The sequence below is a fragment of the Leopardus geoffroyi genome, chromosome A3, assembly GCF_018350155.1.
Source record: "Leopardus geoffroyi isolate Oge1 chromosome A3, O.geoffroyi_Oge1_pat1.0, whole genome shotgun sequence".
NCBI lineage: Eukaryota > Metazoa > Chordata > Mammalia > Carnivora > Felidae > Leopardus > Leopardus geoffroyi.
The window spans coordinates 594701-620611 of record NC_059336.1 but is presented as its reverse complement, the minus strand read 5'-3'; the positions used below and the strand labels follow the sequence as shown (position 1 = coordinate 620611).

Here is a 25911-nt window from a genome sequence, read left to right as displayed (position 1 = left end):
ACCACACACACCCTGACCGGGGGCCTGTGCTGACACCACAGTGATGCTCTGTCCCTGCCCCGCCCCACCCCGCCTCCCACAGTGACATTCTCTGTGGGGCCTGCACTGACTGCCCCTCCGAGCTGCCGGACGAGGGGACAGACCTTCCCCATCCTAACCCCCCAAACTTTGTAATCTCTGCGCGAAAGGTCTTGTGACATGGTAGGATAAAAAGCAGGTCAACACCCACACGTAAGCTCCCCAAGTGTAGACGCCGAGGGAGACCCGGAAAGACAGGCACACATGTCAGAGGTGACTCTTAATCACCGCCCCCCTGCCTGGTTCTCCCCGTAAATAGCCGTGTGTTGAATTCCACACGCTCCGGCCCCGCGTCACGGCTTCCCTGCATGACAGCGTGAGGCTCTGCTGGTCCTTCCCGACTCCCCGGCTCTGCCTCAGGCTCTCGGCCTCTCCCACAGTCCCTGTCTGGGGCTAGGGATGGCCGGGCGGCCACCGGACGCACCTGCCAGGTCCCGGGCGTACTGCTCCCGGGAGCGGTCCATCTGGCACTTGTGGCTGGCCAGCACCTTCTTCACCAGGTCCAGCATGCCGAAATTCTGCACGATGTTGTTGAGGAGGACGGCATCTTAAAGGGCAGGGCGAGCACACGCTGAGAATGGGGCCCCGCCTGACAGAGGAGTCCCAGGGACACACGGCGTCCCACACACGGCCCTCTTCCGCCACCAGACGCCCAACCACGGCGAAGCGGGGGCAGGCTGCATAATTGGCACCCTGAGGCCACCAAGCACTGCCCTCCCCCGACCCCCGCACAGAGTGGAAGATGCCAGGCAGACACAAGCCCCTCACCTCGGAGCTGCAGGGGAGGGTCCTGGACCCGCTGCTGCAGGCCCTTCATGGTCTCCATCAGCTCCTGGTGGAACTCATGGATGACCTCGTCCAGCAGACCAGCATCCTTGAGCCCTCGCCAGAAGGAAAATGTGTCATCTGTGGGGGGGCGGATGGGCTCAGAAGAATGCACAGAGCAGCCCCTGCGGGCCTCTAACCACAGGCAGGGGCAGAGAGCTGTGGATCAGGGGCCGAGGCCCTGCAGGCAGTGCTCTGCGCTCCACACCGGCACCTCCTCCAGGAGGCCCTCCGGCCCGCCTGCACCCCTTCCAGGGCTGCCCTGCATGCGCCGCCGCCCCCACACTGCCACCCACCAGGAGCCCGCCTGCCCGGCGGGACCCGTACCTGCGATGGCCGTGGTCCAGTCACCGGGGTCCTCACAGGTCTCTATGGTGATGGTAGCGGGAGACCCGTTCACTGCAACCCAGACGGAGCCACAGTGAGCCTTGCCTGACAACGAGAGGCCTCCCAACCCGCCATCGAAACGCCAGCTCTGAGTCTCCCCCTCGCACCAATTTTCACAGAATCCGCAAACATGTGTACCTGCCTCTGTCAAACTTCTTCATCGCAGATGTCTCCAAACGCACACGACCAAGAAAGAGCTAAGCAAGCCTCCCTGGCCCCATCGCCCGCTTCCGCGACTGCCCACGTTCTGCTCTGCTGGCGGCATTTACACCCTTACCAGCACCCCCAAGGCCTCGACACGGCCCTGCGCCTCCCTGGGTCAGGAGACGTGGGACTTGGAGAGGGACCCGCACTGCCCACACTGGCGCACCCTCTGGTTCGGTTCTGGGGCCCGCACAGCTGCGCACACAGCTGGCGCTTGGCCGCGTGGGGCTGCCTGTGACAGAGGCCTGGCTCCACACAGACCTGTGGCCTAAGGCCGAGGCTGCGTCAGCTCCCCAGCCTCATGCAGGCCTCCTCTGTGACCAACAAAGATGTCCCGCTAGGGAATATCACATGCTTAGAATAATTTGGGGCATAAATGGATCTTTTCCACAGTCTGGATGATACACAATCTTTGCCTAATCACACCGCTGGCTCAGGCTGAACAAACGACCGCGTGGGTGAGTCACAAAGAGCAACAGACGGGCCTGTCCCAACCATCAAGGGACGACAGGGTTCAAAGAGCTAAATCTTAACTAAACCCGACGTTGCCTACCTGGGACCCTGTGGTGCTGCCTGGAGCGCTCAGAGCCTGGTCCTTTCCTGGAGACGAGCTCACTCCCCCTGGCTGACTTTCATGAGGCAGAGCAGACCGTCTGGACCCACAACCCCACCACCTCGTAGCAGCCCTATTCTCGTGAGAGCTACTGGCCCACCAGCAGTGGGGAGAGGGCTGGGCTGGGACTCCGGCCGTCCCCACGCTGCACTGTGCTATCCGAGAAGCCAGGCCGGGCCCAGCCTGGGGCTGTGCCCAGAAACGAGCTGAAGACCCGAGGCCCCACGTCATTGCAAACTGGAGCCACTGGAGCCTCTGAGCACCAGCACCGACACGTTCCTGGAGCTGCCAGGAAGGACTCTGCAGTCTGGCCAGCCCATCGGGAGTCAACAACAGCCTCACCATTGCCCCGGGCCTCTTCCACCGTCCTCCCAACATCCCTCAACGGGCCACCGTCTTGTCTAGCGACGAGGACGGCCCCTGGCCACGTGGCAGCACACACAGCCCGACCCCGTAGAGAGACAAGGTAGGGACAAGGCAGGTGACCTCACTGGAAGGGCAACCCCAGGCAATTATCACCAGGCCACAGCACAGGGGACTAGGGGCCCAATTCACTCTAACTTCAGCATTAAAAACAATTTCTTCCCAACAGCTAGAAGGCCTCCAGCGAATACTTGGTCCATCCACAGGGCACAGCTGCAGGCGTCAACGTGGAAGGTCACGAACACATCAGTCAAGACCCAAGTTGCAGGAAACACGCACGTGAGTGGAGGGCCAGAGGCTACGGGCTGTGCAGCCCCGGGGGGTGAGGCGGGAGGCTGGGCCGGCCACGTGGGGGCACCCCTGAACCGGTCGGGGCTGGTGACGGGCACTGGACACCTGTGCCACTGTACTTCACAGGCTTTTCCACACGTGAGTTATAGTATTTTATAATGAAGATGACTGAACAAGAAAAAGTACCTGAATCTTCCTTGTCAATGAAAAGGGCAACTCGGCTAGCCTCTCTCAGGGAGGAAGGGGGCGGTGCTGACAGCGTGGGCCCGGAGGGACTAGCCGAGCTGGGGAGGGGAAGGCCAGGCTGCCCTGCCCAGGAGTGGGTGTGCAGAGGCCCACCTCCGTGGGACGGCCGGAGTGGGACTGGATCAAATCGCCGGCAAGAACAAAGCCTCTGAGGGGCACCTGTCTGGCCCAGCAGGTTGAGCGTCTGACTCTCGGTTTCGGCTGAGGTCACGATCTCGCAGTTCATGAGCTAGAGCCCTGCATCAGGCTGCATGGACAGCACAGAGCCTGCCTGGGGTTCTCTCTCCCTCTGTCTCTGCCCCTCCCCTGCTCGTTCTTTCTCCAAAGTCAAACATAAAAAAGAGAAAGAACAAAGCCTCTGTGCCAGTGCGTACCATCGGCCGTGGCAGGTGTGAGTGGAATGTACTCGGCGGAGGTGGGGCTGCTCAGTGACACGCGGGCGCCCGAGAGGTCGATCTTGGTGCTGCGGCAGGTGTTGGAGCAGACCTTGTCGTGCTGATAGAAGTCCAGCTCCCCGGAGTCCATGATCTTCCTGTGGCAAAGGAGACCAGAGACTGAGGACGCGGCCAGGGCTCCAAGTGTGCGGCTGGACCCGAAGGGGACCTCACTGATGTCCCTCGACCCGGCTCAAGTGTCCTCAGGTCCTGGAGGCAAGGAAGCGAAAGCTCGGCCTGGGGGCAGGTCCCAGGAGGGGCAGGTAAACTGGCCAACTGAGGACACGCCCCCACCAGGTGGGCGGTAGGCGCCACTGAGGCTCCAGACAGGCCTCTCCGACACCCTCCAGCCAAAATTCTGTTAGCCAGCGTGGGGACTGCCTGCCGCAGAAGTGGAAGGTCTGTGGGGACCGCCACCCTGCTGCCTGGTGCCCAGGAAGAGAGAGGAGGGCCCCGCAGGCAGTCATCCCGGAGATGCCCACTCAAGCAGGGTGGGGCTGGGCCCTCCAGGGATGTTCCGCTGCCCACTGGCCCCGGGGCAGCACCCACGGCTACCAAAAGTGCTGACAGTGCACCCACAAGGTGACCGTGAGGCAGAAGAGACGCTCAGGAGCGGCCCGGCCCTGTGCACGCGCGACAGGGCAGGGCAGCGCGAGCACCTCTGGCTTCTCGCTGCGCACTCAAGGCAGCTCCCTCCCCGGCCTCGGTTTTCTCAGGAGAGCACAGCATGTCCCCCACCTGCCAGGGACAGCCGTCCCAGGGAGGCCCTTACTACGGCCTCTCTGAAGGGCCTGGGTTTAAGTTTGGGGATGTCTCGACTCACCCGCCTCAACCTGTGAGAGGGTGAGGTGCCTCCACGGGACCTCTGCACTGCTGGGCCTTTGACAGCGTGCCTGACCTCAAGGCTTGCAGATGACCCAGGGCGCACCTCCCCCCGGGGCCTCTTCCAAGGAAATAGCCCGTGGCCTTCTCACAGCTGGGCCACCGAGATGCTTTCCAGAAAGTCAGGGGCTCGCTCAATGGACAGGGTGTAGAGGAGAGTCATGAGCGCTGAAGGAAGGGACCCGGGGCCAAGTGCAAGGGTGCGAAGCGGCAGGCCCACTGGGTCTCTGGCCGCCCGGACAGTGGTTCCCGGGCAGACTGAACAGGGCGGCGGTCCAGGACTCAGCAGAGGCTACAGGCAGTCCCATGGCAGCAAACACAGCTGACACAGCTTCTCCCGAGAGTAAACACGTGAAGGCGAGCAGCCCCTTCAGCAGCAGAGTGACCCAGTCCAGCTATCCCAGACACTGTCCCAGACAGCAGCGGCCCCCAGACAGGAGGGGCTGTGTGGCGAGCACAGGTGGGGGTGGGAACAGCCAGCAGAGGTGGCCTTGGCCCCATCAGGCGGGGTGAGTTTGTTACCGCCCAAGCAGGCAATAGGAAACAGGAATACTGGGGATCTACATTCTTGGGGGGCAAACTTACAGCCTAGACTCTGTCCTCAGGGTTCTGAGAAGGGGCACCACCATTCCTGTTTCACGGTGACAGGCAGGGGACAGAAGCCCATTGGGGACGGGTCACACACACCCAGGGTGGCCGGCAGAGCGGGCACCGGCCTCGCAGCTGCCTGAGAACTGGCCCACACAGACGAGCAAAAGGCCCCTTGGGGGACTGAGGCACAAACTCCAATCCTCTCCTTTCTGGGACTCGATGTCACTGAAGGAGCGGAGAGCCAGCCCAAACCCTCCTCCAGATTCCTGATTAACCCTAAAGGGAAAAGGAGGTCTAGGAGCAAGGGAGACCTGACCAAGAGCACACCGCCATCGACAGGCAGGCACGGGTGCCAACCCAGTACAACCTCATCCAATGACAGGAAAGGTCAAGGAGCTACACGAAGACCGACACGTGGCCCCCGAACTCAGGTGTGGTCTAGACGGGATCCCTGGAGGCAGGCCGGCCAGGCCAGCAAGGGATGATCGGCCAGACGGACACGAACCACGGGTCAGAGACACAGGCCCCTGATCAAGCGTGCCCAGAGACACAGGAGTACCTCCTCTGTCATGGCAGCACACAGGGAGGTGGTGCGGGGACAGCAAACTGACACAACAAACCCGCAGGCCTGAAAGCCACGTGCAGGCAGGGATGGGGCCGGTGCTGTCCCTGGGCACCGCCGGGTCTCATCCTGTTTACAATGTGCCTCCGCTTAAAAAGCTCAAAAACCAGGGCACCCAGGTAGCTCAGTCGGTTAAGCATCCGACTCCTGATTTCAGCTCAGGTCATGATCTCAGGGTTTGTGAGTTCAAGCCCTGTGTCGGGCTCTGAGCTAACAGCACAGAGTCTGTTTCTCTCTTCCTCTCTCTCTCTCTCTCTCAAAATGAATAGACTTAAAAAAAAAAAAAAAAAAAAAAAAAAAGCTCAAAAACCAGCAAAAGAGCAACGGAGAGACAGCTGGCGGGTTTGCACTCTGGCCCCATGCAGGCCCTCACCTGAGCATGATGCCGTTCATCCGGATGGCCCTCTTCCAGTCCTTCAGTGTGGACTTGCCAGCCAGGTGCACAAACTCCTTTGGGCTGATCACGTGCTCGTCATACTGTGGAGGGAAGTGCAGCGGAGCAGGGTCAGGACGACCTGGGGGGGCCCACCTCTCCGGCCCGACCCTTTGCCGCAGCCCAGCCTTCGGAACGGGCACAGGAAGACAGGGCTGTGGCGTGGCTCCCAAAGCCGCTGGCTTGCTCTCCATCTGACACTTAGGTTTCAACCAGCCGCAATCTCGATCCGGCAGGGAAAGAACAATTCAGGGGCTGGGGCGGGGAGCTGGCCTCCGGCTGCCCCCAAGCCTGGGGAAGAAGCTGGGGGCCTGGGCCCTCAAAGGAGAGCTCAGAAAGGCAGTCCCTTCCGGATGGGACTCAGCAAACCCACTTGTGCGTGATTTATTCCAGTAATAATGTATACACACGTGACACGAAAAGGATACAAGACGGGGTGCAGGCAGAGGTGTGAACTGTTGCCCTCATCCCACCCCGGCCCACCCTCCTCCTGGAGCACATGTCCCTCACACTGGTGCACACACATCCACTTCAATGTCAGGGTTCTGGGGCCAGTGTCACCCAGGGTTGGAGCTCAGGTGGCCTGAGAAGCTAAAATGTCTTATTCAATCTTGTTAAGCAATCAATCCTTGGAACCAAAAAAATCAGAATAAAATTGCATTTACTCAGGAAACAAGCAGGCAGGAGAGAGGGGGGTCACCGGGTTGTCGGCAGAGGTGGAAACGGAGGTGCCGCTGGGCCTCCGCTGCTGTCTGGGCTCAGGCCTGGCCGGGAGCACCCTGCGCATCCTGCTGGGAGCACAGAGCACTGAGCATCTCCGGCAGACTCAGGGCAGACTGGGGTCACGGCCAGTGCAAGCCGCCTGGGGCCCCCTGCCGATGGGAGGGGTTCTCTGAACTTCCGGAGCATCTGCACACTTCCTTCCACCGAGTCCAGGAAGCCACTCGGCCCCTCACCCAGCCGGTCGGGGAGATGGGCTGCGAGCCCAGGCAGCAGAGTCAGAATACCTCTCGGCCGCTGCCCAAGCCGGCAGAAGCCCACGCTGGGTTGGGCCGAGCCTCTGCCCGACGCCTCCCACCCCCTGGACAAGACACCACCCCTGTCCCACCAGGCGTGATGCCCTCTCCCCCCTCCCCCAGGCGTGACATCAGCTCTGCCCCCCCATCAGGCGTGATGCCCTCTCCCCCCTCCCCCAGGCGTGACATCAGCTCTGCCCCCGCATCAGGCGTGATGCCCTCTCTCCCCTCCCCCCAGGCCTGACATCAGCTCTGCCCTCTCCCCACTGCCCCCTCCACCACCCCACACAATGCCATCTGGGCCACGGTCTCTGGCCCACCCTGGCCTCACCCCACCGGTCCACCTCTCCCGGGTCTCGCCTTTCCTCCACTCTCGCCTCCACACGCTGCCTTTGCTCCTCTCCTGCCACCGTCTGGGCTGACCGGAACTTGCAGGCTTCCCGAGTTTTGTCCGCCAGTTGGCAGATCGCACGCCACTCTTAGGGTGGGTGCTGTGCCCACCTGCGCCGTCAGAGTCAGGAGCCCACTGGCCCCAGCGCCAGGCAGCCATGTTTTCTCTGTTTTCAGTCTTCCTGCAACATGTCGTCAGAGCAGGAGACACGCTTGTGCTCGGATCACCCACACGTCTCTACTTCCTTCGCTTCCTTCGCTCGTCACACCCTCTCGCACCTAAGGACCCCTACGTGGAGTCGCTTTCCTTCTGCCTGAAGCACACTTCCCAGGACACCCTTCAGTGAGGCCTCGCTCGTGGCAAACGCAATCTCGGCGCAAACAGACGTTTCGTCCCCTCCAGTTTTTAAAGATGACTCTGCCGTGCGCAGCTCTTCTCCCTCACACAGGACGCAGTGCCACCACCCTCCGGCCACTCTGGGGACTTCCAGGAGCTCAGCCGCCAGCGGACTCTTGCTCCCGAGTAACCATCTGCTCTCGGCTCTTCCGGGGTCTTCTCTGTGTCTCAGTCTGCAGTTCCATTACGATGCTATCTGTGCTAAACAGGTTTTGGTTTCTAACTTATTTTGCTATTATTTTGAACTTACAGAGTAAACAGAAAACTAGCACGAAGAATGTGCGTCTGCCCCTCCCAGGTTCCCCAACCCCCCCACCTGAACTTTCTGCCCCTGCTTCTCGTCCACTCCTCCACACTGTCGGCGGGGGGGAACTGTCGGCTCAGGTCCTTGTTCTGAGTTCTGCATCTATTTCCTAAGAAAAAAGGTTCTGCTAGGGAAGCACCACTCCCCAGATCAGGAAATGGCCATTAATATTTAGTATCTAACTGGGCGGCTTGGTCGGTTAAGCGTCTGGCTCTCGTTTTGGCTCAGGTCACGATCTCACAGTTTGTGGGTTCAAGCCCCGAGTTGGACTCTGTGCTGACAAGCTCAGAGACTGCTTGGGATGCTCTCTCTCTCCCTCTCTCCCTGCCCCTCCCCTATTCATGCGTGCACACTCTCTCTCTTTAAAAATAAACATTAATGGGGCGCCTGGGTGGCGCAGTCGGTTAAGCGTCCGACTTCAGCCAGGTCACGATCTCGCGGTCCGTGGGTTCGAGCCCCGCGTCGGGCTCTGGGCTGATGGCTCAGAGCCTGGAGCCTGTTTCCGATTCTGCGTCTCCCTCTCTCTCTGCCCCTCCCCCGTTCATGCTCTGTCTCTCTCTGTCCCAAAAATAAATAAACGTTGAAAAAAAAATTAAAAAAAATGAAAAAAAAATTAAAAAAAATAAAAAAATAAAAAAAATAAAATAAAATAAAAATAAACATTGAAAACCGTATACACACAAACACACACGTGTAATCCAACCAACAGGCAACACGCAGAGTTCACGAACTGCCCCAGTAACAGCCTTTGCAGCAATTTATCCCAAGGCACCACCCTGCCCAGACGTCACGCCACACCTGCTCCCTGAACAGCCTGCCTTCATCTTCCTGCCCTCGACATTTCTGAAGTACATACGTGAATTTTTTGTGGCCTGTCTGTCCCTCATGCCTATTCATGAGTAGATCCAAGTTATGAATTTCTGGTGGGAATACCAGAGAATTACTGCCCATTCGATCAGGAGCCCTGTGACGGAGGTCCCCTCACTTGGTGAATGAGCCACCTGCCAGGCTTCCTGTGCAGAGTCGCTATTTTTCCTCTACAGTGAGCACCCAATTGATGGGGGCTATCCTGAGACCGGCAAACACCCTAACCGGCTCTCGGCAGCCAGTCTGGGCCGACAGTCTTGGGGCTGAGGCTCCATCCACTTCCACGTCTGTTAGCAGGCGTCCCAACACAAGAGCTTCGCTTCTATTTATTTGACATAAACACCATAAAATATACTGCAATAAATACAGACTTACAGACTCTTATCTTGAGTTATAATTCAGACTATCATTAATTATCTTGCTGTTAAATTGTCCCAGATGGAGCCAGGCCTTTGAGTTGGCATCCACAGCTGTTTGAAATTCGGTTGGTTTTTTGTATTCATTTAGTGTGGGATCTGTTAAATCTCTTGGACTGTGGACTGCGATCTTTCTTCTATTGTGAAAGCTCTCAGACCCTTCTTCTCGCCTTCCAGAATTCAACCGATGTATCAACTTTTCTTGAGACTCTATTCCCTCTTTATTTATCTGGATTGTATTCTGGATAACTTCCTTACTCCTACCTTCCAGTTCACGAATTATCTCTTCAACTGTGTCTAATCTGCTGCAAAAGCTACCCACTAAAGGTTCTATTTTGTTTCATTCCTAGTTTGTTTTTCTAAGTACATTAATGCTTTTCTCATGTCCGAGCCTCTCTTCCACTTCTTGAGATAAATTAAACCTCATTTAATGTTCCATGTCTCAAAATTCCGACACCTGAAGAGTCTGTGGGTCCCGGCCTGTCCATGGTCTCTGGGCATGCTTGCTTGGGTGCTTGTCTCCCTGCAAACTCAGTTTCACTTGTTTCAGCGAGCTGTTCCTCCCTGGAGACTTCGCTGAAATTACTCAAAACCTCCAATAAAGACAAGTTTTTCCAAATTCCAAAAGGGAGTTTTCATTTGCTTCTGTATGATTCCTAGGGGAACTGCCAGCCGCTCACAATTTTCAGACCGTACGGTCCCAATGTGAATGCTCCTCAAGAGGGTCCCTCTTTCCCTCAGTGCTAAGATGGGGGGCAGGAGGTCCCTGTCCCAGGGACAGAGGGGGGCCGGGGGCATGTTATTAGTGGTTTGCCCCAATACCAAGGAGAGAACCCCTGAAAAGTAACAGCATCCCAGGGGACAATCCCTGCCCCCCACCCACACAGCTGAGGGGATCACCGGGCCCTACAGGGCAGAAGCGGTCAGTGTGAGGCCAAGGCTCTGCAGGCCGAAGCTGGAGTGATGCTCTGCCTTCCTCTACAGCCCCACCTTTACTCAGTGCCTCGGCTGGAGTATTCCATCCATTTGTGCCAGCTTAAGGAAGCATCTGGAAGACGCTTTAGCACACACACCTCATTCAACCTGCCAATAAGACAGCTCCCCCCTCGGCGACTGTGGCGCCCCCAGCGTGAGCACGGCCACTTCCCCAGCCTCTCCCCACGGCTGCGCTCCAGAAACAAGGAGTCAGTACTGCCTGGTGGTTTCCCCTATGACCGCAGCAACAATCCTGTCTGTCCTTGAGGGCTTACGCCTGCTCCTCTGTTCTCCTGAGCATACGGGACCGCCGCCTTCTGCGCCACACACGGCACGGGTCACGCCCCCGCCCCTCCAACCCCAGCGGGGTCTTCCTGTTTGCTTCAAGGCTGCTGTGCCGCGAGGGCCTCCCTCCCCTGCAGCCTGGCACACGTGTCTGCGTCCTGGCTACGTCGGAGCCTCACCTGAACACACTTCACATTGATGCCCGGACACACAAACTTCCTCCAGATCAGGTTGGCCCTGCTGTCCCCGCAGGTAATGGGGTACACGATTTCAGCCTCCAGGCCCTCCTCCTCTTCAGCCACCTTCACTTCTCACAAGGTGCATCGACAGGGAAAGGGGAAAGACAAAATCAGTTACAACCTCTCCAAAGTACCTCCTGCAAAAGCACAACAGCCGCCACACAAACACCAGACGTTAAGGTCCGGGGGGGGACTGCGACAGGCCCAGGTGGGCAGCGACGTCACTCATCAGGCCCTCTGGGGTTAGAGTTTCAGGCAAAGCCACAAAAAGCGACTTTGTGATAGTAACGTGAAGATAATCACGTTCGAGTGTGGTTCAACTGAAGAGCCACTTAAGGAAATGAAATCAAGCTTTACTGGGAATCGTTCTAGAGAAACTGATTCCGTTCTGAAGACTTCTGGGGCCTTTGGCTATTTGCTGCCGGTCACAACGCCAGGGGCCTCCGCCCCCCACGGCTGGGAGGACTCTCGGGCAGGAGGGCCCCTCACGACCAGAGGACCGTCGTCGGGCAAACCCTCTCCTGACCCGTCTGCGGGCACAGAGGCGGGAAGGCAGGCTCCCTACCTAACACGGCCTCCTTGAGCTGCGAGGATGCTGTGAACGCGGCCGCGGCAGCCGCCGCTGCGTTTTCCGTCTCCATACTGTCTTCCGCCAGGTCGCCCCTAGGAGGGAGGGACACGTCAGCTGGCCCCAAAGACAGCGTGCCTGGCGCACCGTCTGCCGGCACGCCGCCCCTTCCCCGAGGCGCCGCAGGGTCTCAGCAGTGGCTGTGCCGGTCGGGGACCCTGCGGTGATGGTCACTGCGCTGCTGCCCCAAGCGGGCATTTCCCCGAGTGTCCCCGGGGCCACCGGCAGGGCACATCTGTGGAGGCAATAACACCTAAGTGGGAATTTTAAATCTCCTCTTCTTTCTTTAATAAAGCTGTTTATTTCTATTCTAATGACTTCACGCGGTTACAGAAACTGTCAAGAAACGCGGGAGCAAGAAAGAAAAGAGGATGGCCCACAGCTGCCCTCGCGTTCCACCACACAACTTGCGTGCAGATCAAACGCACGACTAAGTGCAAACCACGGGAGCGTTAAACGCAGAAGAAAAGGCATTAAACGGTCTGAAAGCGGTGAAGGATCTTCTCAAATACAAAACCCCAGGAATAAAAGGGGAGGTAAGTTTCCCTTTAAAAAATACAGAGAACAACTTCCTGTGGGGAGGAGGGGGGAAACACCACGAACGATTTTTTTTTTTTTACAGAGAGAACCAGGGGAAAGGACACAAGGACAGACAGCTTGTTTCCTGCTGTTATCTAAGGAACCCTCAGATTGCCACGAGGGCGTCCGAGGAAAACAGGCCACGAGCTGGAGCAGAGACCCCGACCCGAGGGGTATGCGTGCAGCATACTCGAGCCGGGCCCGCCTGCACAGCAGGGCCTGGGAAGCCAGCCGGGGGCCTGCACGGGGCTCCCCTCCAGGGCGGCGCACACCCTTCTCCACGGGGAGAGGCGGACTCGCACACACGGGCCCCGTCGGGAACGGCTCCCGGACGCCCGCGCCCTCCCCTGGCCGGGAACCCACGTGGCCGCTCTCACCCCCCCACGGTCTCAGTCAACGCTCCTGACTCGAGTGCCCCCAGCCCTCCTTCCTCCCACGGGGTCGGCCAGCCACCCCTGCGCTCTCCCCTCCCTGCCTCTCTGCACATGCACCTGCTCCCGGCCAGGCCCCCCGAGAGCAGCACGCCGACGCTGGGGCCCCCACTCCCCTTTCGGCCCACGGCGCCCAGTCAAAGCCACTCTGCACCTCCGAGACCTCACTCCACCTCCCGCCGGCTCAGGACGAGAGCTGACGAGAGCAGACTCAGAGTCCGTGGTCTGGGGCCTACGAGGAGCGGCTCGTACGTGAAGCGTCACAAGGACGGGACACCGGCGCTCCTACCAGGACGCGCCAATTCAGGGCAAGTGTCTTTCCAAGCCAGAGTTTGGAAGCAGGAAGGACAACATCCAAACAGGGAGCAGGCCCCTCCACACAGGAGAACCGGGACGGTCCCCCAGAGAGAGCGAGGCAGGAGAGGGAGGCAGGGAAGCGCCAGCCCCGGAGAACTCGGTGTGCCACACACAGAGCGGTGGCCCACCTCAGGCCACGTGCACATACAGCAGGCCACCCACAGGGGCCACCCTGGGGAAACCCAGCTGTCCGGCCCCCACCACGACCAACTGTGCCCTGCTCTGTGCCCGCCCACCGCACACACCCCGCGGGCAGGAATCTTTAGTTGGCAAAGTCATTGGCGTTTGTCCTTCAAATTTCATTTGAAAAACGTCCACCTCGGGGCGCCTGGGTGGCGCAGTCGGTTAAGCGTCCGACTTCAGCCAGGTCACGATCTCGCGGTCCGTGAGTTCGAGCCCCGCGTCGGGCTCTGGGCTGATGGCTCGGAGCCTGGAGCCTGTTTCCGATTCTGTGTCTCCCTCTCTCTCTGCCCCTCCCCTGTTCATGCTCTGTCTCTCTCTGTCCCAAAAATAAATAAACATTGAAAAAAAAAAAAAAAAAAAAAAGAAAGAAAAACGTCCACCTCACTTAGAGCAAATGTTCGTGGGAATGGCTGGCTATCTACAAAATGCTACTCGCTTCTTCCCAGCGTGGCCCACGTGCCCATTGCCAGGGCAGAGCGGCAGGTGGGTGGCAGGCCCAGCGGGCTTCCCTAAGCGAGGGGCACTCTCAAGCTCTCCCCCAAACACCTGGCCGGAAAAGAACTCAGCACCCACAAAGCAGTTAACTGGCCCTTCACCCCACCCTTTTCTAAACACACAGCAAGGGTGAATCTCAGCTTCCACGCAGTAGGGTAGAGGTTAAAATTTGCCACAGAAAAAGAAGAGAAATATCTTTAGGTCCCTTGAGATAAACCTGCCTCCGCTGGGGCGTGGGGTTTCCTCCCCCAGGGAGAAGCCACATGCAGCCCCTCCTTTCCTCCGTAAATGACCAACCATTTGGTCATCTGGGCACCTGGATGGGGGGGGGGGGGGCACGAAGCCAGGCTTGACCTGGACCAGAGCACCTCGGCGAGAATGGCTGTGGGTGAGGGCTCCTTACAGCATCCAGGGCGCCTGCCCCGGGGGAGGCAGCTCAGCCTTCCCCAAGTGAGTGTCCGCTCCTGACACAGGCCTGAATCCAAGGGAGGGGGCTCGGGCGCCGCCTCCTGCTGGGGAGGGCAGGTCACTGCAGGGCACGTGGACGAGAGGCGGTGGTGTCGCTGTCTGGAAACCTGCCCTCACCGCCTGCCCGCAGCTGGGACACAGACCACATAAACACTGACCAGAGTAAACGCGAGAACGTAGGCAGGAAATCCAACAGGAAGGCCCTGCGTTTCCAGACACAGTTATACACTCTGTCGGTGAAGCCCTGACTATCTGGACATGGAGCCCAGCAACCCACCAAGAGCCGGCCCTCCCTCCATCCCATCTGCAGGAGGGTGGGTGACAAAGGCTGGGTCTGGTTTCAGCCCCAACGCTATGCGAGTGAGGCAGGAAGAGTCTCCAGGCCCGGTCCGTAAGGTGGCTGTGCAAAGGAACGGAAACACAAGCGTCCTCTCTGCCAGCGACGGGAGTCGGCGCTCAGGTCAGGTCCTGGGTCCAGAACCTTCCTCTCAAAAGTTCTGTTGGGCAGGGAAAAGGCCACAGCTCACCCCTGCCGCAGCGTGGCGCCGACGTCAGTCTGAATGGGTCACACAGAGCAGAGCAGACACCGACAGCAAGCCTGCCCCAGCCCGGATCCCTCTGGCAGGAAGCGCGAGGGGGCCACCAGTCCCCCCCCCCCGACCCCCGGGTGACCTGCTCCTGTATGTCAGCCCTTCCTGAGGGGGCAGGAGGGACAGAAGGCACACAGGCAGGAGCCATTCTGCCCCACGAGGCAGCTCCCTCAAGTCAGACGTGAACTTCCTTGCCAATGGCTACTCTCTTTGCACATCTACCATGAGAGAGGAGGAGGAAAAGACAGTTTTCGTGTGGTATGTCAAGAAACTCACTGGCTCTTCAACTTCATTTTGCAAAAACAGTTCCCAGTTGCTCCCACTGTCCACCTTATCGAAAGCCAAATGACCGACCACGCGTCTCCAGAAACGAGAACCATGTGACCGTGCTGACGCAGGAGGAAAAGCAAAGGTAAAGCGCTGTCTCTGCCTCCTGGCTGATGAGAGGGCTCATTTCTCCTCCAACTCTCTACTCACACTGACACGTGAGTCCGGTTTGGAAAAAGTCAGCCCGGGAAACTCCGGACGCCCCCGCCCTCACGTGATGCCCCAGGCACCCACCAGGGCCCGAGCGGCCCTCAAAGGACAGAGGCCCTGTCTCACCCGTGAGGAGCCAGGTTGGTCGTCACCAGCACAGTCTTCACCTCCTCCACGCCGCTGCCATCCACCGCCGTGTCCGGCGTCGTCACCACCACCACCTCCTCCATGTGGACGCTCACATCCGGGGTTGCCATGGCTCAGCAGGAGAAGACGCCGGGACCGACACGGTCCTTCGCCAGGGTCCCAGGCCCTAGAGGAAACCACAAGGCAGGGCACGGGGTCTCAGGCGGTCTCTGTGTCTGCACAACGGAGCTCACAGCACCTCCAAGAGCCCCCCTTCGGTCCGGGCCCACTGCTTTTGGACAGAAATGACAGCAGGAGAGCTCCTCCGGGGCGGACGGAATAGCAGAGCTACAATCCCTGAGCAGAATGCAGGGAGCCGGCGCGCGTTGGCCCAAAAACCCCATGGTCACACAGCAGGGGACAGGGCAGGAGACCAGGACCCAAGTGGACTCCTGTGGACGGGAGTCCCCCTGGCCCCAATCCAGAGGCAGCCTGCATTCCAGAACTGCGCATAGTAAGTATCTGGAGACAAGTCCAATCTCCAGTCTGCAGAAATGGAAGGGAAGCCCACACAAGACAGCAAAGGGAGAAGGGCCTTGCTGTTATTATTACTTTTGCTGCTACGGGCTCTGCTTCAGGCCAGCCCCAGTCCCTGCTAAAACTGTGATGCGAGTAGCCCAGCAGCTCCTAAAGCGCTGAGGGCCTAGAGGCACACTGGTCCGAGGGCTGGGGGGCCCCACTTCTCTCCTGCCCCCATGCTGACGCTTGCCCAAGGCAGACCCTGTGCTGAGGTTTCACAGCACTGAGGACGCACGACAGCCACAGGTCTCTGGTCGGAGGAAGGCGACCCTGGGGTCAGAGTGTCGGGGAGGCTGTGCAGAGTAGGGAGGTGTGGAAAGGGTGCCTGTCTGCAAGGGGGCCTGACCCGAAGTGGCAAACCCAGGGTTTCGAGAACTGACTTACACGTCAGCTCCAAAGAGCACAGCACAGGCTCTGAAGACAGAGCTGATGTGAGGACGCTGCCCACAGAAGGAGCTCACCACCTGCAGCCTGAGCCTGACCAGGTCGCTTTCCTGCTGTTACAGAAATGTAACATTGTCTCTGAGTTAAACAAGACCCAGAGCCTCACAACACAAGACTCGGAGCGTCCAGAATACAATCCAAAATTTTCTGACATAAAAAGAAGCAGGAGGGGCGCCTGGCTGGCTCAGTCAGTTAAGCATCAGACTTCAGCTCAGGTCATGGTCTCACAGTTTGTGACTTCTAGCCCAGCGCCGGGCTCTGTGCTGACAGCTCGGAGCCTGGAGCCTGCTTCGGATTCTGTGTCTCCCTCTCTCTCTGCCCCCTGCTCGCTTGTGTTCTGTCTCTCTCTGTCTCTCAAAAATAAATAAATGTAAAAAAAAAAAAAAAGAAGAAGCAGGAAAGTCTGGCCAATTCTCAAGAGAAAAAATAATCCAAAAAAGCCCAGTCTGAAATGAATCGTCAGAGCCTTTAAAGCAGCTGGTTGCACCAGGCTTCAGGAATGAAGCCAGATATTCTGGAAACAAACAGAAAGATAGGAAGTCTCAGCACAGGAACAGAGTTACAGCCAAATGGAGATCTGAGAATTAAAAACATAATAACAACAGAAATACAAAACTCACTGGATGGACCCACTGTCAGAATAGAGACAGGAGAAGACGGAGGCAGAACAGTGAAATGAACAGAGCTCAACAGAAACTGCCCAAGCTGACCCACAGAAACAAGGTGGAAAAACACAAGGAGCAGCGCTCAGGGAACGTGGAAGAGTAGAAGACAGCTGGGCATCTGCAGCACGGAAGCCCCGGAAGGAAAGAAGAGAACAGCGTGAAGCTGGAAAAATGGTGTGAGGAAGTAACACCCGACCGCTTCCCCAGTTCAGTGAAAGGTTAAACATGCGCGTTCAAGTAGCCCGGCAAATGTCCGACAGGACGAGCTCGAAGAAATCCGTGCCCGGATGGCAGTCAACTGCTGAAAACCAAAGACACAGTAAGAACGCTTGAAAAGCAGCCGGGCAAAAAAGGACGCACGACCGGTCGAGAGCAACCCAAGGGGCCACGGGGCGCTCCCGGAAAGCCACGGGCCAGCGGGCAGGGGCGCGTACACCGTGCTGGCAGAGAGCTGTCTGCCAGGGTTCTACCAGAGTGAAAGGATCCTCCAGAAATAAAGGCAAAACAGAGACGTTTTCAGATGAAGGAAACGTAGGAGAATTGGTCACGAGGAGACCTGCCCCAAAGGAGCCGGTAATGGACGTTCTTCAGACAGAAGGGAAATTCTACAGAGAAATCCCGTAACTTCAAGAACGAGAAAAGAGCAACGGAAACGGTGACTATCTGGGGAAATACACACTACACCACATTCTTTACACGACAGCTTGAAAGCAAACACTCCGCGCCGTCTGGCGGGACTCGCGACGCACACGACAAGTAACACGCAGCACGCACGAGGGGACGGTGGGGTAGGGGGCTTCTCCGTCCCACCTGAAGCGGGGAAATGCTGCTCGAAGCACGCTGTGAAAAACCGAGTCCTTCGAAAGGTGAACGGAGAAACAGATGGTTTGCTTTATGTTCCGAACGACAGAACATTACTCGGAGGCAAAAGTAAATGAGCTATGAAGACACACAAAGACACGCAGGACCTTCCTGCACACCGCTAAGCCAAAGAAGCCAGTCTGAGAGGGCCCCACTGGGGAGACAGTGAAAAGATCGGCGGCTGCCAGAGGTGTGCGGGAGAGAGGGCTAAAGGTGACGCACGGGGGACTTGAGGGCAGTGAAAACACGCTGTATCGCTGTATCGGTGGCTCGGTGGCTACATGACGTTATACATTTGCCAAAACCTCACAGCACGTACGACACCGAGGTGAACCTAACGTAAACCCTAGACCACGGCGGTCCTGATTCTGATGTGTCTGTGTAAGCTCACCCTTCGTCAAACACGCACGGCTCCGAGGGAGACGATGTGCTGTGCCACAGGGTCCTGGGGCAGGGTCTCCAGGGACGGGACCTGAAGGCTGTCTTCACAATGCCTTTTAGCCAGGAAAGCTGCCACAATGAATTCATTGACACCAACAGACTTCCTGCCCATTTCTAAAATATAACTTCTGTGTTCTAGATTTCAGCTTTGAAACCAAATCTTTTACACAAACATGAATAAAAGTCTACTTTAGGGGCGCCTGGGTGGCGCAGTCGGTTGAGCGTCCGACTTCAGCCAGGTCACGATCTCGCTGTCCGTGAGTTCGAGCCCCACGTCAGGCTCTGGGCTGATGGCTCAGAGCCTGGAGCCTGCTTCCGATTCTGTATCTCCCTCTCTCTCTGCCCCTCCCCCGTTCATGCTCTGTCTCTCTCTGTCTCAAAAATAAATAAAAAAACGTTAAAAAAAAAAAATTTAAAAAAACAAAAAACTGTACTCAAGGGGCGCCTGGGTGGCTCAGTCGGTGGAGCGCGTGCGACTCTCTATCTCAAGGTTTTGAGTTCGAGCCCCGCGGTGGGTACAGAGATTACTTAAAAATATAAAATCTTTAATTAATCAATCAATTAAAACTGAACTTAAAATATCAATCTTTGGTGCTAACTTCTCAGGGTTTAGCTATCTTACCAAGCGAGGACCTCTATTTTCGTTGGGAGAGCTCCACGGGGTCACAAAAGTCACACTTCAACCGAAACTGCAGAAAGGCAGGAATCCGATCTACACGTCCGCGTCCTCCCCCAAACCCCGTGTCCTCCCCCAAATTCCGAAACTTTGCAGAGGACTAAGCAGCATAAACGCACAAAACTGAATTCTTGCCTCTCCAGTGGCAACTGTATCAAGTTTCCAAAACAACACGTCCGGAAGTCACTCCACAGAATGTGGCTCAAGTCCTTGACGCGGGGAGGTAGACACCGAGCAGGCACTAGGGTGTCATCGAGCCCCCAGCACAGGAACCGCACCTCCCCAGCGGGTGAGCGTGACCTTCGGAGCCCCTAGCACCGGGTGGACTTGGGACAGAAGCCCGGGTCTACTCCCAGGGCCTGGGTTCCTGAAGTGTCAATCAGACCCCAATTAATTGTGAGGTAAGATACGAGGAAACGTTTTTTTAAATAGCATTCTTGAGCATAAATATATAAAAACGACACAAAACTGTCAGTGTCTCATGAGGACATCAGGACATCAGATTCAGACCTGGCTTCCCGAGTCTTCTGCAAGATCACAAATGTTTTCCTTTGATAAAAACACCACTAAGAACACAATTGAGGTCACACGTGGTGGCCCTCGGGCGCCATTAGCTGAATTCTCCCAGGGTTTCCAAACTTAATGAGTTGCCAACTTTGTCAAAGTTCACTGGGTTCACATAAAAAAAAATCCAGATTTTCAGCTGCCTTGTTCCATGGAGGCGGTCCCTCTGGTCCTTCCTGCCTTTCTGGGAGCATCTGGGCCTCACCTGCCCTCCTCAGGGAGTAACAGACCCCAGCTCCCCGGCGCCAACACAGCGTCCGCGTCCTACCCGGCCAGGCTGCGCCAGACACGCCAGCGTGCGGCCCCCCGCACACGTATTTGTCTTCCGGCTCCGAGAAGGCATCTCGGCGGCCTCCTTTCTCAGTTCAGGCATGAAATGGGTTGTGACTTTAAATCCTAGACTTGAATGTAGTTTTGTAGTGTTCTAAATTCATAGAAACTCTGCCGTGCTTGTACGCATATATACAAATTCCTCCCCCCTCCAGGATGTCTTCCCCCAACTTCTTTTAAATGTTTGTTTTTTCGAGGGGGGGGGTGTGCAGACAGAGAAGAGACAGAGAATCCCTAGCAGGCTCTGAGCTGTCAGTGTGGAGCCCAACTCAGGGCTGAAACTCACGAACCGTGAGATCATGGCTTGAGCCGAAATCAAGAGTTGGACGCTTAACCAACTGAGCCACCCAGACGCCCTGCCTCCTCTTACCAAAAATTTTAAGATACTTCCTATGAAGAAACAATTCCGGGACAAGCAGTCTGCCTAGTTCATCTTGTTATGTTCCAGTTGTATTTAATCCATGGATCTCACCGTTAACAAGACCAACAGATGCTGTAGTAGGACGTCAGGCACTGTTGGTGGGAATGTAAATCGGTGCAGCTACTGAGGAAAACAGTACAGGGGTTCCTAAAAACCACCACCTGACCGGACAATCCACGTCTGGGTACAGATCCAAAGGAAATGAAATCAGTGCCTCCCAGGGAAATCTTCATTCCCATGTCCCCAGCAGCACGATTCACAGCGGCCGAGTCGTGGAAACAACCAAAGGGCCGCGGAGAGACGAGTGGGTAAAGAAAACGTGGTGTACGTAGGCGGAATGTAATCTAGTGACAACACGCATGAACCTGGAGGCCAACACGCTGGGTGAGGGAAGCCAGGCACAGGACAAACACTGCATGACCCCGCTTCCCTGAGAATCGACAGAAAACTCAGGGGAGCAGGGGCCGGGCGGAGGGAACGCACGCCAGCAGTTCAGGCTGCGCACCAGCCAGTGCAGACATTACAGCACAGCGCGGTGCCCGCCGTCAACACGGACCACGTACTGGAAAATTCGCCAAGGAGGTACATCTTGCGTTAAACGTTCTCATCACGAAATAAGAGGGTGGGAGGGAACTCCGTGAGGCGAAGGACAGGATGGGGTAATGGTTTCCCCGGCGTAAACTTATCTCCCAATTCATCAAGCTCTATTAATTATGCTTATCAATTAAGCTCTATTAATTTTCTGTACGTCAAAGCAAGACTGATGTAACCGACACTTGTATTTGAGGCTTTAGCGGAGGGAACCTGGACTCCGTGTAAAAATCAACCCAGTGAATTGCAAACTTAATCAACTTTGTTAACAGGTCGTTACTGGCGCTGGTCCCCCAGCTACACAGTATGGGCCCGCACGGGCACGGCCCACGGGGCGGGGACCGAGTCCACACGGCTCCCAACCGACGCTGGCCGCGGAGGGGGCCCGCGTGGCCGCGGCGCCCACCGGGCGGGGAGAGGACCCGCGTGGCCGCGGCTCCCACCGGGCCGGGGGAAAGGGAGGGCGTCCAGACAGCTCCCACAGGACGGGAACCGGAGGTGGGGGGGGGGGGGCGTTTGTCGCGCCCAGCCCGAGGGCCGTGCCCATCGCCCCCCAGCAGCCCGCCCGTCGCCTTCCGGCAAGATGGAGGCGGACGCCGCCGCCGACGCCGCCTGACGCGGGCCCGTGACGCCCGTGACGCCCGTGACGCCCGCCGCGCGCCGCCGCCCCTCCCCCGCTCCCCTCCCCCCGCCGTAACGTCCTGACGCTCCGCAGGGACCCCTGACTGGACGGCGGCGCGCGGCGGAGCGAGAGGCCTCGCCGCGGGGGGGCCGCGGGCGCTTACCTGGGCCGCGGCCGGGCCTGCGCGGGCGCCGGCGGACGGGCGGCGGCGGCGGCGTCAGGAGGGCGGCGGCGGTGGCGGCCGCGGGCTCCGCTCCTTGTTGGGGATTCGGCGGCGGCGGCGGCGGCGGCGGCGGCCCGGGCGCGCGCTTCCTAGTTGACGCAGGCGGCGGGGCCGCGCACGCAGGGCAGGGGCGGGCCCGGAGACTTATTTGGCGCTCGGCGGGAAGGCGTGCAGCACCGAGAAATAAGGCCCGGCGGAGCTGGCCGCGCGTGCGCCGGGTGGAGGGCGGAGGGTGGCAGAGGCGGGACGCGGGGCGGCTGCGGCGGCACCTTCGCCGGGCCCCGCCCACCGGCGCACCTGCGGGGGTCCGCCCACACAGCTGTGGGCCCGGGTCTCCCGGGCGGAAAGATTCCGTAGGGAGACCTTTTGGAGGATGGGGGCGTGGGGGAAGGTGTACGAACGGGGGCGGGAACTGATGCAGGTCCGCTTGCCATCTCAAGCGTGTGAGAGGCTCCCTGTCCGCAGGCGGGCGCCAGAAGAGCAGCTTGCGTCTGTGTCCTCCCGCGTGTCTAGTCGGAATCCTGCAATCACCAGGTTTTCTTTCTCATAGTAACCCTTAAAAGGGGCTTTCAACATTCTTTCTGAGTCCGCGCCGCGCCATACGGTGTTCTTCTGTTGACTGCCACCCACCAGCCGCACTGTCCTGTATCCACTGGACACGCCCTCATTTACATTTAAGTTAATTAAGATTTGGGGCCTCAGCTTTCACTGAGCCAAGAGACACACGCAGATGTAGGGTTAGGGAGCTCTGAGAATTGCTCGCGCTCACTCTAATTACTTTTAATTACAGGTAAGGCCCATGCATTTTCCAGAGCGTAAGAAGATAGTAAGCATTACTCAGTTTTTATGGGGTACCCTTGATTTGGGAGCCAGGTACAACCACCCTTGCTGTTTGATTGAGAGGCGCAGGGGGAGGCCTCAGAGCTGTGGTTGTCTAGCTCCATCTGCTTGCTCCGTCCAGAGCTGGGCAGTTGGGAGGCTTTCTGCCCTTGGCCGGAGGACGCCAGAGGAGTCTCTGCAGCGGTGCGGTGTCCCGCGTGTTCCTTGGTCCGCCTGCGCTCCCTACCTGCACGGGGCAGTCGGGGTGCAGCACCCAGAGGGTGTCTTTGGCCGCCCACTCAGGGAACAGGGTGGACAGCATGAACTCTTCTGATGTGGGTGTGATTGATTTCTCTCATTGCTAGCAGCGGCCAGAGAACCCCACCCCCTCATCCCTGCGTGCTCCCCCTGAGGGCACAGGGAAGGCAGGAAACAAACGCCTTGTTCAGAACCAAGCATGAACCCGTCATCAGCCTTCAGTAGGAAGATCACTGAAGACCGTTTCCCAAATTGGAGGTTTTCAAACAGACTTCATTTCAGTGATGTTATAATTGGGAGAGTGGCAGTTTCATTCTGTCTTCAATAATTTAGAGTGTACTTAAACCAGTGATGGAAAAAAAAATTTTTTTTTTAAAGATGATACTACTGAGGGGCACCTGGGTGGCTCAACCGGTTGAGCGTCTGACTTCAGTTGAGGTCATGATCTCATGTGTGGTGAGTTCAACCCCGGCGTCGGGCTCTGTGCTGACAGCTCAGAGCCTGGAGCCTGCTTCGGATTCTGTCTCCCTCGCTCTCTGCCCCTCCCCCGCGCCTGCATGCCAGAGCGAACTCTCTCTCTCAAAAATAAATAAACATTAAAAAAAATTTTTTTTTAAAGATTAAACTATTCAGTTTGTGCGAGTGCTGTTGTTTTATTATCTGGTAAATATGAGAATACACGCGCAATCTGTGTGTCTGTCATTTATCTGAGCTTCTTTGTCCTCACGTTCTTGAAATAAATGCCAATAAAGTCAAAGAGAGAATGCTCAGAAGGGCGCTGGAGACGGACGGATACCATGCTCCTGTGGCCCAGGAGAGAGCGTGCACGTGACAGTGTGCCTGTACCAGCTGCCTGGTGCTGTGGCCATCAGCCCGAGTCCGGGGGCACCCAGCATCCCTGGTCTCTGGTCTCTGCGTTCGGGCTGCTGCGTGACCTTCATCGTTCCTACCATAGGCCCTCAGGCTCAGCAGTGGGACCTGTGCTCACCTTTTTGTCTCCCAAAGAATGAACTTGCAGCTCTGGGCTCTGCTTGGCCGACAGGAGAGCAGAATAGAACAGCATATACAGGGGGTTGGGGTGGTGATTTTTTCCCAGGAACACCCATGTGAGGTTCCCAGCCCACCGCAGGCTCCCAAGGGGAGGGGAGATTTTGCTCTCGATTTATTACAGAGGAAGGCAAGTCACGCTGTCTTGCAAGCCACTGACTTCAGACCTTCTGACGATGCCTGGACCCCATGGAGGCCATGAGACTATAGGTGTCATCCAGGCCCAAGAATGCTATGGCCTCACCATGCCCCACCCCCTACTCAGGCTCTGCTTCCTTCGGCTCCTGACCAGACAGGAAAGCAAGACAAAGACAGGCTCCAGTTCTGCCGGCAATCAGCTGATCTTTCCCTCCAGCACTGCAAGGGCGCCTGGGGGAAGGTGGCTCATGCACCGGGAGCTTCAGAACCACACATGGGGACGAGGCACACGCAAACTCAAGACCAGTGCGCTGACAGAAGAGTATGGGAAGTTCACATTGCCTCCAACTACAAGAAACTGCCCCATATCACGCTTTGGTTTACTATTAAAGAACAGTCTATTAATAACACATTTTCCTTCAACCACGGATCTGAGGCCAGATTTTTTTCATATGCTTCATTCTCACTAATTTTTTTCCCCTAAGAAAGTGTCACTTACTTGTTTGTTGTGGCTGTTTACACTTTTTATTAGTGTACAAATGTACATGGGGGACGGTGGAGAGAGAGAGGGAGAGAGAAAATCCCAAGCAGGCTCCATGGTGTCAGCACAGAGCCCAACTCGGGGCTTGATCTCATGATTATGAGATTATGACCTGAGCTGAAATCAAGAGTCGGACACTTAACCAACTGAGCCACCCAAGAGCCCCTGTTGTTTTTTTTTTAAGCAAACATTGTTAGATATTTGTGCTACAATATCACTGTATGTTTTCACCAGGTCACTAAAATCAAATGTAATTTTTCAGGATCCAGTTAATATCCTAGAGCCCTTGTCTTTTCTGTTGTTTTTCCACTTTGATTTTATTTTACATCTTTTGTGCTTTTATTTCACTTTTGTTTCACATTATTTTGTCATTTTCCATTATATCTTAGGGAACTTCTAAAATTAAGGGGTTTATTTTGCAACTAAAAATTTTTTTTTAATGTTTATTCGTTTTTGAGAGAGAGAGAGAGAGACAGAGCGTGAGTGTGGGAGGGTCAGAGAAAGAGGAAGACACAGAATCCGAAGCAGGCTCCAGGCTCCGAGCTGTCAGCACCGAGCCCTATGCAGGCTCGAACCCACGAGCTGTGAGATCATGACCTGAGCCAAAGTCGGATGTTTAACCGACTGAGCCCCCCACGCACCCCAATAGGGGTCTTTCTTTCCTTAAGTGAGATTATTACTTTCACTATTTTTTTTTTACTTGGGTAGAGTTGCAGCACAATACTGTTTCTCAAAACGTTATGTTAATATGTAACGGGTGGATCATTTCAGATGAATTGCTCTTTTTTTAATTTCTGAGTTTTAATTTCTAACATGGTAACTGTGAATCTGCACAATCTACGTTAACAGAAAGTTTATGAAACCAAAAAGTTGGAAAGAATTTCCCAAAAGCCCGGTACAGCGGTGCAGCCACAGGACACAGAAGCACAGCTCCCAGAGGCTATAAGTGTGTCAGCTTCGACACTGCTAACGACGCACGTCCTGTCTGCAGGAAAGCAGTTTTGGTGGCTCGAGGTTTTTTTCTCTGTACTTTTGCAGTGAACATGTGACACGTATAACCAGAAAAAACATTGACGTGATACAATAATGCCTACCTGTTTTCCTCATAGTGGACATTATGAAGATCAGAAACGTTTTAAAATGCCCTGAAAAATCATAACTTACCCTATGTGCATAGTCTTGCCACCATGGAAGTTCTCCCAGGGCAGGGGCTAGGCTTTCAAGTCAACACCAGTCTCTAGAGTGAGGCACACACACACAGTAAGCACTTGCTGAACTCATGCTGAATACACAAATAAAATGCATGAATGTCTTTTTTTGTTAATGTTTTTATTTATTTTTGAGACAGAGAGAGACAGAGCATGAGCAGGGGAGGGGCAGAGAGAGAGGGAGACACAGAATCCGAAGCAGGCTCCAGGCTCCGAGCTGTCCGCACGGAG

General features: G+C 56.6%; 1 protein-coding gene and 2 long non-coding RNA genes across 8 annotated transcripts in view; 1 reads left to right on the top strand and 2 right to left on the bottom strand.

Annotated features, from left to right (window-relative positions):
* GMEB2 (glucocorticoid modulatory element binding protein 2) overlaps nt 1–22193 on the bottom strand; it is a 24996-nt gene extending 2803 nt beyond the window's left edge. The window contains exons 1-9 of one of the 6 annotated variants that reach the window (XM_045443932.1): nt 21610–22193; nt 15253–15439; nt 11484–11581; nt 10859–10989; nt 5970–6073; nt 3442–3599; nt 1231–1302; nt 847–1038; nt 503–625 (exon numbers count right to left, since the gene is read on the bottom strand). In XM_045443932.1, the coding sequence (XP_045299888.1) occupies nt 503–625; nt 847–1038; nt 1231–1302; nt 3442–3599; nt 5970–6073; nt 10859–10989; nt 11484–11581; nt 15253–15383 (1009 nt within the window). In that variant the 5' untranslated portion in view covers nt 15384–15439; nt 21610–22193. Of the gene's footprint in view, nt 1–502; nt 626–846; nt 1039–1230; nt 1303–3441; nt 3600–5969; nt 6074–10858; nt 10990–11483; nt 11582–15252; nt 15440–16215; nt 16241–18864; nt 20028–21609 lie in introns of those variants that run through there. The other 5 variants (XM_045443935.1, XM_045443936.1, XM_045443937.1 and 2 more) reach the window with 5 other exon arrangements.
* Nucleotides 12167–15246, bottom strand: LOC123579858. Its single transcript, XR_006702982.1, has 2 exons — nt 13477–15246; nt 12167–13231 (listed from the first exon to the last, which is right to left on the bottom strand). It is a non-coding gene; the product is annotated as an uncharacterized LOC123579858 (long non-coding RNA).
* Nucleotides 20574–25784, top strand: LOC123579857. Its single transcript, XR_006702981.1, has 2 exons — nt 20574–20815; nt 25322–25784. It is a non-coding gene; the product is annotated as an uncharacterized LOC123579857 (long non-coding RNA).
* The last annotated feature ends 127 nt before the right edge of the window (nt 25785–25911 follow it).